General features: G+C 38.1%; 1 protein-coding gene across 3 annotated transcripts in view; it reads left to right on the top strand.

The window, feature by feature from the left end:
* The window catches only part of ROCK2 (Rho associated coiled-coil containing protein kinase 2), a 110,594-nt gene that overhangs the window by 58,426 nt on the left and 39,543 nt on the right, over window positions 1-12,625 (top strand). For all 3 annotated transcript variants that reach the window (XM_042032998.1, XM_042032995.1, XM_042032996.1), the window contains exons 4-6: window positions 2,848-2,985; window positions 5,567-5,827; window positions 11,468-11,612. In XM_042032998.1, the coding sequence (XP_041888932.1) occupies window positions 2,848-2,985; window positions 5,567-5,827; window positions 11,468-11,612 (544 nt within the window). The remainder of the gene's footprint in view (window positions 1-2,847; window positions 2,986-5,566; window positions 5,828-11,467; window positions 11,613-12,625) is intronic.

The raw sequence follows: 12,625 nt of genomic DNA on the forward strand, positions 1-12,625 counted from the left end.
CCTGCTCCAGCGCGCGTCTCGGCTGGGCGCGGCTCCGTTCCACCGCCGCTGCCACCAGCCGCTGCCCGCATGCCGCCCCTCTCGGTCGGGCATTCACGGGGCTCGCTCCACCATGCGCTGTGCTGCGCTGTGCGAGCACAGCCGGGTCCCGCCGCTCCCGCCGCGCCTCGCTCCGCCACCGACACTGCGGCTCGCGTGGCTCCACCTGCGCGCGGGAACTGCCTCGCTGCTGCTCGCAGAGCGCTCGGTGCACGTGGCCTGGGCCGCACGGTCCCTGCGCCAGGCTTCCCTTCGCCAGGACACAGCTGACATTGCTCAACAGTCTCGGTAACTAAATAATATTCACGAAAATATTCTTCCATCGGCATATATTTTGACTCCACTATTAACTGTGTCCAAACGGTTTTCCAAAAGCTCTTCGTAAGAATTAAATCCCAAGAAACGTAGAAAAAGTTCTTAAACAACCATGCCGGAAGTGTTTCAGTTCTTTCTGAGCTTGAATCAAGCTAAAATTTACAAATCGTTGTTCAAGAATCATTTTAAGTTTAAGATAAATGTCCATATGCGGCTCTGAGAGCCAAGAGTCTTCCCACCGTTCCTCCATAGTTTAGATACGGAATAGCAAAGCAAAACCAAGAAGAGGAATCCAAAGTTTCCAGGGTTTACTCACACAAATCAGTCGCTTAGGAATCGGGGATCGTTCTGCTCTCAATTCTCCACCATTTGTTGCAGTGGGGATCCTGCAACACGCATATATCAAACCAGGCGTCCCGTGGAAAGGAAATATATATGGACAGACAGATTCTTGCTAGATGTTTCAGAGATGTTTATTTCTCCAGCCGCATGGCCGGAGCTCTGCTGAGGAACTGTTCCAGTCACGGGACCAAGGGTCCTTCTGCCCGCGCAGGGAACACAAACCAACCAATGGGAACGAGGCTGAGCAGGGGCAGGGAAACCCCGTGTCTGTGCCCTCAGGGCCCCTCTCCCAGGGCTACATGGCAGGGGAGGGACCCCAACAGCTTTGCTTCTGGGATTTTTGTACAGAGAAAGAACCTACCTTGAAATTTTCTCAAGAAATCATTTAGCCAATAACCTATTGGCACTATTTCAAGAGGTGCACAGACTGTGATTTTGTGCCCCCCACTCCTCTTTACTTTGCCTGTCCTGTACATGAGCTTCCTTCAGGCTGTGCTGACTTCCAAGAATTTTTTTCCCCAAGTAGTGGGAGACAGTGGTTCTTTTAAATGAAGGCAGCTACTCTAACTGCACCTAGGCAAGAGTGCACAGTGACTTTAGGAATTGTAAACTACTAAATACACTGCAAAGCTTCAATGAGAACTTTCACAGAAAATGCATCTTCAATTAAACAGTAGCTTTTTGAGGTTTCTGGTCTTTGTGATTCTTCTGGTTTTGGGCAGGATTACAAAAGCTCTGCTTAGGGGAGTATAGTTTGTGGTGTACCACCAAGTCTTTGTAAATAATCCCACGTGGGATTTTTAAGTGGGAAGAAGTTAGTTTTCAAAATACTTCTTTAGGACACCTTCACTAGCTGACTAATTAACGTCCTAAAACATGCTTATAGAGTTGTTAGTGCGCATAGATACCATGTTTCTGTTCTGGTGTTATGTTGGAGGTTTTTTGATCTAACTGTAAAGAAGGTTGTTTGTTAGTGTTAAACTATGCAAGATACTAATAATAAAACCTTTGCACCTATATCTTGAAGGCAAAAAGCCCCAGTTTCAAGAACAGCAAGTCCTTAAATAATCCTGTTTCTGTTCATGTTCTTGCTCTTTCCAAGGTTATCCCTTCCACCTGATGCTTCTTCTATTCCTTCAGCAATATTAATTTTTGCAGCTCCTCAGGAGCAGGAGACTGATGCTCCCAGATCTGTAGACCAAACAGGTGCCTCTCTGAAGCTTTGCACTGCAGATGTCATGAAACTGCATCTACAGCTGTTCAGAAAAGCCTATTAAACATTCTTTCAAGTAACATAATTAAAATCAGATACTGTGCAAAACTAAGTAGTTAGGAGATCTGCTTTATTTACTAGATGTGAGGGGTTTTAAATGCACCAGAAAATCATAACTTCAAGTTTCTGGTGCATTTCACAATTTTCACAAATCAATTTCACAAACTAGTCCACTGAATTTTTAATTTTAACAGGAAAAAATATGCAGAAACTTAAGGTCCTGATGACTCAGACTTCTTACAGCTGAATACTTCTCACCTTGATTTCTTTAAGAAACACTCAAGAATGTTAAAAACCTGTTCCTTTAATAGTTTTTCATAAAATAGGATGTCTCATGATTAATTAGCTGAGTAATGACTTCAGTGTGCAATTTAAGGATTTGGTTTCGTGTCTGCATTCAGATGAAGTTTTCAAAAACATTTTCATATTTTGTAATAAAAACTTTAATTCCAGTTTTCCAACAAGATTTATTGTATTAATTTTGCACAATTTAAAGTGAATTTAAGAACTTTTTAGGAAAATAAATAGGAGCAATTGTTTTGGTGTAAAATAAAAATTGACAGAGGCTGAAGCAGACCTCTTGCCCAGTTTCTAACGTGAATTAATTCAATGGCTAGACAGTGTTCAGAGTAAGAAAATAAAAGCAGAGTTAGACTTTATTTCCTGCTATGGTGGGGTTTTTTGAGCAGCTGTTAGGCTTTTCTTTTTAGGTTTGGAAGTTCTCAAATCCTTACTGTGTAGAAAACAGAGCGTATGAGGACCTGGAGGAATTGCATCCCAGAAAGCAGTTTGCACGTAGCAGAAACATACTGTGCTGGTACTCAGGTTTTTAACAAGGGGTTTTAAAAAGGTTGCTTCTCTTCTTTCTCAACCAACAGGTTCGCCACAAAATGACACAGAAGGTTTATGCAATGAAGCTACTTAGTAAATTTGAAATGATCAAGAGATCAGATTCAGCCTTTTTCTGGGAAGAAAGAGATATCATGGCCTTCGCCAACAGCCCGTGGGTGGTTCAGGTAAGGAAGATGTGTAAAAGTAAAATAATAATAATAGCAACAACAGCAATAGTAATGATGCTGATGCCATAAGTACTTCCCAGGTTTGAGGTGGTTTTGAATTTTCACTGAAACTTAAATCAAGATTTAGGTTCAGATTTTTACTTCTAAAAAATACATTTTTACAGCAATTTCCCTAAGTTTTGTGTATTTGGCTATGTTAGAAAGTAGATTAATTTACATTTTAGTCACTGCAAATGCATCATAAAACAGAACTAAGCAGAATTTTGTAATACTTACATAATTGTTTGGAATAATAGGGAAGTTATCTTTCCACTATGAAAAATTCTGTATAAGAATGTAGAAACAAATGTGACTGGTATTTCCAGTCTTTTGTCATAATACAGTCAGTTGATCACAGGCAATTGGTATGAAGAGTCCTTTAAATAGTCACTGTCTTTTCAGCTGCAGTTTGAAATATGGATGAGTGTGCAGCCCTGGTCTGCGAGACAGCAGGCTGTAGCAGTGGTTTCCTTGAAACCATCTTCTCTTAGTGGTCAGTTACAGACCAGCACTCGGAATATCCAAGTAATGGAGAGTAGACTTCTTCAGATGGTCTTGAACACCGTCACTCGTAGCTGTCTCGTGACGTGTGTCATCAAGATGCTGTAATGTGAATTATGCCTTTGGGAACAATCAGTACTGATTATTGCCATTTGTTGTAACTGGTAAATTGCACTAGTCAACAAAAGGAGTAGTGAAAGCGTGTGTTTGGAGAAATTGTTAGTCCTTAATTTTGTTAAATAATTAATTTAAATGCTCTCATATATATTGCCATGCTTCTGTATATTTAATAAGACTGGCTTTAGGTGTTCCATATATTTTTCATAACAATTTACCTCAGGTAAACAAAGATTTTTATTTAGATGTTTTGCTCTTTGAGCATGTTCTTTGCTCTTGCCTATATTTAGCAGAAATACTTAAACAAATAGATAATTTTTTTATTTAGTTCTTTGTTCTAGTAACAGTAATTGTCAGGAACTATTTTTCACATGCAGTTGAAAGTAACGAGAAATGCATGACGTGGATTTTCAAAGGAAACTGTCACAAGCAGGATATAAATGTGTGTCTGTATTTGTAAATAGCAGATGAACTAAAGTGTAGTTGCAATTGTGCCTTCTATGATTACGTGTATTAGTGTGATATATTTAGGTGATGTTGTCTAGAGGGGTAGGACACTGAGCTGGTTTGAAGAAAATGTAGGTCCTGTTCTGATCTAGAAACTGGGACAGATAACAGTGCTTCTCTGTGTCTAGTTTTCAATGTGAAAAACAAATGAAACAAGAGCCCTATATAGTTTTAAATTTTTTTTAATGAAATCCCTTGAGGGCAGTAACAAAAGTGCTGTATAAAGACATAGTGCTGTTATTTATTATTATGTTATATTAATATCTCTATGTGTGAGGATATAGAGATTATTTTGAATCTTCATTTAGATTTTAATGACCCAATGCATTATTGTACTCTATATTGTATATATTATCTATTTGTGCAAACACAGTGCAATATATATGTATTAAAATATATATTTCTAATCTAGGTCTTCTGTCACAAGTTACACAGTTCATTTTAATCTGAATGTCAAATATCCATAATAACATACCCACCTTTCATGGTTCCTCATCCTCCACAGTCTACCTGATTCTGACTTCGTCCTTACCACGCATCCTATTTTTCAATTGCCTTTTAATTTTGTGTGTGTAATTTAAAGATGTGAATGATTTTCATTTTTAAGGTAAGGCAGTATTCCCTGAGAAATAAGGTGAGACTTTCAGAGACTTTCACACCAGTCATTGAACAGTTGATAGTAATGTTTTTTGCTGGACTGAGCTATTTTCAGACCTGGTGATGACAGAGTGGAGTCTCTAAAACTTCAGCACTCTAGGTCTGAAATACATTTTAAAGAGACTGAACTGAACTTTCACTATCATGCCAGTAGGAAACATACTGACTGCAGCTTAGACCAGACCAGTATTTTATTGTTAAGTACAGTATCTTTGAATTGTGTTATAGCTGTCTTCAGGAACATTTTGTTTTTATTTCTTATTTCAATATGTGTTGATTTAGGACAAAGTCAGCAGTGCAGTGACTTTTCAAACATGTACCGAGATAAGGAATTTATAATATAGAATATTTAGAAACAGTTTAAGATGCTGCTCACTGTTCGGCTATTTTCAGATCAGAACATGATGCTCCCTTTTGCAGATTTGATACTTTGCGTTTTGACTCATTGATACTTCTTAATACCAAGAAACATGGAGATTATAGATAGACAGATAGATAGATAGATGCCTATAGTATTAAAATAACGAGGAAATATTTTTCACTTTCTCAAAAATTATAATGAGGGGGTTTTGAAGTTCAGTAAATTTCAAGGTACTGTCATAATTAAGAGAAAAATGTATATTCGATGCATATTAAAAATAATCTTGAAAACATATTCTCAGGTCTAATGAAACTTCAAGATAAAGGGCTTTATTCTTTTCCCTAGGTGTCTGAAAAGTAATTGCATTTTTTTCCTTTCCTTTTTTTAACGTTGCAGCTATTTTGTGCCTTTCAAGATGACAAATATTTGTACATGGTAATGGAATACATGCCAGGTGGAGATCTTGTAAACCTTATGAGCAATTACGATGTGCCTGAGAAATGGGCCAAGTTCTACACAGCTGAAGTTGTTCTTGCTCTTGATGCAATTCACTCCATGGGCTTGATACACAGAGATGTGAAGCCTGACAATATGCTTTTAGATAAACATGGGCATCTGAAGCTGGCAGATTTTGGCACTTGCATGAAAATGGATGAAGTAAGTATGCAACTAAATTATTTACCATCTATAAAACTGTAATTCTAAATTACATCTAAATTTAAGGTTATTGTCCTATGAAGTATAATACCCAAAGGAACACTCATCAAATTATCTACTTGGTTATAAAGTTGTTTGTTGCTTCCTACTTTTAAATATAAGAGTATTTTAAGTAGTGTAACTTTTTCTGTTATAAACTGTTCTCTCACACGGAAGAAGGACATAAACTTACTCTTCGCTGTTTTTGAAAGCATGTGTATTTATGAATTTCTGAGGTACATTTTTTTTGCCAAATGTCTTAAAAGCTTGCAAGATAACTCTTAGTTTCAACTTTAATAACCTTGGAACAGTTCATAAGGTGACATTTTTTTGTAAATGAAATTATTTTATAGGCAAGATACATTCTGTGTGATTTATTCCTGTATCTAATTGTTCTCATAGCATCCTCTAGTGGTCATTCAAATGAGGTCACAGTACGGCAGCAGTGGTATGTGATATATTGATCACAATCTGTTAGTTACTTGTCAAGATGCCAAGATGTCAATTTAAATGATGTAATTGTCCAGATTTTACCATGTACAGCCAAATACAGTTTTCTAATGAGACTGCATAGGAATATTTTTAACAGGATATTATCAAAAAAACTTGAAAATAAAACTACCTTTTGTAGTTCGCAGTCTTAGAATCTTGCCTAACACACGGTGTTATGCTGTAATTTACAGAATATGAAAAATCCTAACAGATTCTAAAAGAATTGTATATGAATGTGTGTTATGATTTACCTGGTCTTTGAAAGTGTTCTGTAGTAGTGTTGGCTAGAGTGATCCTTTTAAGCTTATTTGCTTTTATGCTTTGGGTTTTTTTCTGTATTGTTTAGGCAGTGCTTGATATAATTTCTGCAATCTACTTAATTTGCATTTGCATCATTAAGTTAATGTCTCTTCAGCAGTATCTAGAAGTACTGTGTCTGGTTAGGGTGGGTTTTTTTTCACATGATGATATATTAACTTCATCATTGTCCAACTGCAGCTGTTTATTGAAGTTCAGTCTGTTTAGTTCTGTTGATGTTGTAGTTGTTACTCTAAAGGCAAAGATAATATTTACCTCAATTTTGTTGATTTACTTGCCTATATTTTGGAGGACAGCATTTACTTTAATTGAAAAGAACCAAAGTAGTACATGGTTTCTTAATTTAGTCAAAAATATTAATATTTGTTTTGAGTTTGTAGGTCATAATGTCTTAAGGGAATCTGTTGTTCAGTGGAAGTGACAACAAAAAAGCATCAAAAACTCATAATATAAATCCTCTGTGCTGTTTTAGGGACCCCAGAAATGGTGGACCTACGCCTTTTACTTTTTTCTTCTTCACTTCTGTTGCTAAAAGAATGGAATATTAAAATGTGGATGATGATACTATAAATGTGAGAAATGCATCCGAGTTTCTCGTAAAAAGTTACAGTGAGCTCTGCTTTAGACTGGGCATCATCAGCAGACCAGTGATCTCCTAGAGAAGTTAATTTTTTAAAAGATTACATTTTAAGTTCTTTGTATTTCTCAGATTCAGTGGAATGGCAAACATTTTTTCTACAGGAAGCTTTAGAAGTTGAGAGGTTCTGGATTGTCTCCAAATCTCATGCTACTTCTTAGAAAACATGAACACATCCCAGCTGTGTAAACATAATATTGGTGTTGGCAGACTGATTTGTAGAAAATATATGCTTACCCAATACATATTTATTTTTCTGGATTTGGATCTCTTTTAGCAGTTGTGAGCATTAGCATCTTCCTTATGCTGTTGAGACCCCAGGAAAATTTGTTGAGAGATTTTTCTGACCTTTGCTGTGGAATTGTGTTCAGTGTTTGCTTAAGTCAGCCAGGCCAGAACAGACACTTGCAGCAGAGTTTCTCCTTATAATTTTGTGGAAAGAGTTGCTAAGTGTTTTAGAAATCTTTTCCAGCATAAAAGGAACTGTTCTGTTTATGTAACTCAGTTGTAATAACTGGGGGTTTGCGGTGTTGTTTTTCATTGTTTGGTTGTTTTTTTTAAATTAGTTGTCTTTTTAAAAATCTACAACAAAGTGAGTATTTCTATTGTTGAATAAAGAATGGAGTTAGACTCAAAAATTTAGTAGGAATTGTGGTTCCCTTTTTTTGCTATTTAGGTATGATAAGGTAGACCAGGGCAGGGCTCACCAGGCTCTGTCTAATCCTCAGGTGTTGTGTAAGAAACTAGACAGCTGCTGGCTTTGGTAGGCGTCGTAGGGCCAGGAGCTCCCAGGTTGCCATGCATAGCACTGTCCTGTGCTAACTGAGCTTTCAGCAGAGCACAGATTCAGAGTATATCTGTTGAAAAATATATGACCAAAAGAAGGGATGTTTGCCACTTGGGATTATTGCCTCAGCCCAGCCAGTTCAGCTGAAAGAAGCAGTGTGTTCTTCTTTATGGAACCCAGCTTCTTTCTCATTGAAGCTTGTGCAGTGAAGAGGACTCTGCTGGATCCTTCCTGCCTCAGTCCCTTGTCTGCAGGACAGTGCACAAGCTGCCTGCAGCATTAACACCTGATATGCGCAATCCTCTCATGTTTCCACACAAACACCCTCCAGCTCTGGACGGAACTTCCTGAGGGAGAGCCTGATTGTCAGCCTTGGTTCAAGACAGCAAGTCCTTCAGGTCTGATGGAGATCTTCCTGAAGATGAAACCTGAATTGCTTAGTCTTCAGCAATATAATAATGTTGAATGATGCCGGGAAACAGCAGTCTCACCACCAAGTTGTCAGGAGCAGCAAGAACATTGCTGTGTCTCCTGGACAGCCTATTTTTTTAAACTGTGCACTGTACATCTCTCACATAGCTGCAGGAGATGAGTTCCAAGGTCCACCATGATCTTTTGAGGTGATGAGAAGAGTTTCAGGTAAAACACTGGCCTGAGACTCCTGACATGATAACTGTTAGAGTAAGTGTGCTACTCAGGCATAAATAGAGGCTTGGTGTTTGAAACACAGGAGTAACACATCGCCCAGAGAATACAGCGCCATTTAAGTCTCTTCAGAATGCAGGGACTGCCAAGGTGTTATGTACTGGACAGAGGGCTTGTCCCTGTTTACTCAGCTTTGATGCCAGAGATCACAGAAATGAGTCTGACTGTGGTATTTAAGGTGCCCAGTACTTAAAAATATGTACAGAACAACACCCAAGTTCTTGGAAAGAAGAAATGTGTAAATGAGTGGAACAGAAATCTGGGAATTTTATATTGAGGTGATAATGGTCCAGCCTCCCCAGGGATATGGTAGAATCCCCATTGCTGGAGGTTTTGTGATGCACTCGGACAGGGTGCTAGATAATCTTATATAAGCTCCTTTTCCTATGACAGTTTGGGACAGATGATCTTTCAAGTTCTCTTCCAAGCCAGGCTGTTCTGTAAATGCATTTCTAGGTAAATTCCTGAGACAGAAGGTAGAGAGTGGTATGGGGAATAAGTACAACCAGCTCCACGTGCTTCAGAGAGCTATGGTCCATTGCAACTGGTGTTAGCATGCAAGGCCTTTTTTTACTGTGGAAATATTTTTTGTTTTACTGTTCAATTCTTTGGCATCTTCTCTGAAAACTTAAGGTGTTATTACATGGAGTTCTCTAGCATCCGTAACATTGTTGAAAAGACTTTCCTTTTGCTTCATACTAGCCATCAGACTTGGGTAGGTCTGGCTGGTTTTTGGCACAGCCTTTTGTTTGTTTAAGACTTCAGAAAATATCAACCTGTGTAACATATTAAAAAGTATTCTTGCTTTGGTGTGTTAATTATAGAGGGATGGGAAATGGGGTGTTATTAAATGCTTAGGTGTCAAGGTGGTGAGGCTGTGACTGAAGCTGCAGACTTCAGAGAACTCTTTCAGAACTGTTTTGGTGACTTTGTTTTTAAAGAATCTCATTAGCCAGGGAGGGATTCAGGTGGCTTCAACCCGACTTGACTGAGCAAAAACTCAGACCTTCCCTTGTTGTAATTTTGTGTTTGGATAGGGAAGAGATAGACACATACCAGTGTTGGAGACCTCGTTAAGTTGCCTCAGTCCTACTGGATGAGCAGAATCACATAACCCTAGAGCAATTCCTCCTGTGCTCAAAGTAAAGAGAGGCTTAGGCTTCAGAGAAGACATGTAGGTTAGTGCCCACAGTGCTGTGACAAGCTGGACATTCAGACAGTGGTCCCTGCCATGTGCTAGAACAGTTTCAAATGCTGTCAGCTTTAGATTTCTGTAGTCTTTGAGCTTTAGTTTATTTTGCAGTGTTAAAGTGTGTTTGCCTGTATTTTTCTTTTCCCAGTGAATGCATTAGATCTTCTGGAAAGAGTTAACTTCATTTTCTTATCCCAGTATGAACAAGCTATGTGCTATCTCATCCAGTATAGAATGCAAAAGTTTACCTGCTCTTCATTCTGGAACTGAGCAGTTAAAATTTCTTTAGGTTTCAATTTTAGCATGGAATCATAGAAGACAATAGGCATTTGCCAGGAGTGCTTGAACTATTCCATAGGTCTCTACGGTATTTGGTCATCCCTTTAGTTTTTGCCTGCTGGTTCATGACTTTCTGGATTCTGTTTTAGTACAGAAATAAAAGTTTTTCACAGTTCTTATTGTGTATGAGAAAGAATATTGTAATGTGGTGTCTAAGTTTTGCATATCAGTACAATTCCCGAAAAGGAATGTTTCTCTTATTTTCTTTAAATATAGATTTTGACCTTAGTTGTTGCTACTAATATTCTGTATCAATATTCAGAATTAATACATATTGCCATTCATGCTGATGGCAAAATGCATGAAGAACCTTTGTAAGATGACTTAGATAAAATTTCAGATTGAGAAACAGAATAAAAGATGAGTGTCTTTTTGGACTTCTCTAACTTCATCCAGGATTTCATTTCATTCATCCATCTGATCTCTCAGGAGTGAATTCAGTGAATTTGATTAAAGGAAACAAGACTTATAACTCTGAACCAGAATGCTGGCAGATCTGATTGATGCTTCTGCGCCACTTAACCCGTACATTTTTAGTTTCTCAGTGTGAAGCAGAGGATGAGGAATCATTCCATTGATACAACTGTGGTAATATGTTAATAAAAAAAAAATTTAAAAAAGAAAAAGCTTTGCTGTTCCTTAAAAATATCTTCTCCTTTTATTCTTCTTCCTAGCTTTAAACAAAAAACAAGCTGTGTCTATAAAAATTTACCTATAACTTGATTTATTGCCTGAATAAATTGTTATGTATCTGCTTTGTAGGGCCTAGAATTCATAACTTGTCAAAATTATTCCAAAGTTTGTCCCTGAATTCAATCAGAAAAGGAGCAGTCTGGTATGGTGCGTAGCTTCATACTGAAACCAATGGTAAAAATAAAATTGTTGAATTTTGGGAAGATGAAGTTAAGAGAAATCATTATGGAGTAGGCAGGGGTAAGCACATTACCAAGAAATGTCATTTCAATCCACATTGCTTCTTGAATAAAAAAATAGTCTTTAAAACACACTCCTCAAACCAAGTATTTTAGGCTATATTTTTTATGCTTTTCTGTCCTACTAACAGAGGAATTGGTTAAAGAGGTGCTCAGAAGCCCCTCGAACTGAGCTGTTTGTATTGTTACTGTTGCACAGACAGGAATGGTGCGCTGCGACACTGCCGTGGGGACCCCTGACTACATCTCGCCCGAAGTCCTGAAATCGCAGGGGGGTGATGGTTATTATGGACGGGAATGTGACTGGTGGTCTGTAGGGGTTTTCCTTTTTGAGATGTTAGTTGGTAAGTAGTGATTTCTTCTGCTAATGAGATTATCATTGAGTCTTTCCTGTGCCTTTAGCTGTATCTTGCTGCATGGAGGCTGCTCCTACCTCCCTAACAGCTTCTTTTGGCTGATGCTGCAGCTTAATTCCCGTTCTCTTTGCTCTCTGTCACTCTTGCGCTGTGACAGCTGTTTGCATGCTTGCTCAGTGATTAGTTCCCTGACTCAGTTCAGCTTAAAACTAATTCTTAGAATAGTTTTAACTAGGGTCAGCTACCTCACCATGTTTGTGCCACCTCAGGCAGGACTGAGTTTGCAGGGGCACAAGAGATGAGAAAGGAATGGAAAGGGCAGGACTGTCCTTTTCTCCTTTTCCACAGCACATCAGTGTCTTCTATTAGGTCAAGATGAGGAAGTATGGCTTGATTCTTTCTTTTGTGCTTGAGTCAGGATTTTCTAGTAGAATACACTGGACTGCTATGGCATCAAACGTACAATATAATCTGTTAAGGAGATGAGTCATCTGCATCTTAAAATACAGTGAGGATCAGTATGATAGTCTGGTAGCAAAACACTCATTATGGAAGGATGGAATTGAGCATACAATTATTAAAAATCCAAATCAGCATTTTCTGGGAATATTGCAGATTTGATGTTTCTGGTATCCTGAGCCAGGAAAGACACTTGAACATATGATGCTATTACTATTTCCAACTCTTTCAGAATTACAGCATTTTGACTTTACGAATGTGTGGTTTATAGTTAATAGTCTCTCATGAACAATTTTAGCAGTAAATAAAATTATTCAGTTCTTAAAATATTGGGCATAGCTGTCTGGAATGTTTTCTCACCATTTCAGAGCCTCTTTTTCCCCCCCCCTTGTATTTAGGAGGAAAATATTGCTTAATTTCTCCATATCCCACACACTGGGAGAAAGTATCTATTTTTGTCTGTGGTTATGTATCAGATTCTGGCTATGGTCTTCTAAAACTTTGCACTTCAAATAAAGCACAGAAACTGTTTTGTTATTCTG

Source organism: Corvus kubaryi, unplaced genomic scaffold, assembly GCF_017639235.1.
Source record: "Corvus kubaryi isolate FWS band 111438036 unplaced genomic scaffold, C.kubaryi_AGA036_p1.0 37354, whole genome shotgun sequence".
Classification (NCBI taxonomy): domain Eukaryota; kingdom Metazoa; phylum Chordata; class Aves; order Passeriformes; family Corvidae; genus Corvus; species Corvus kubaryi.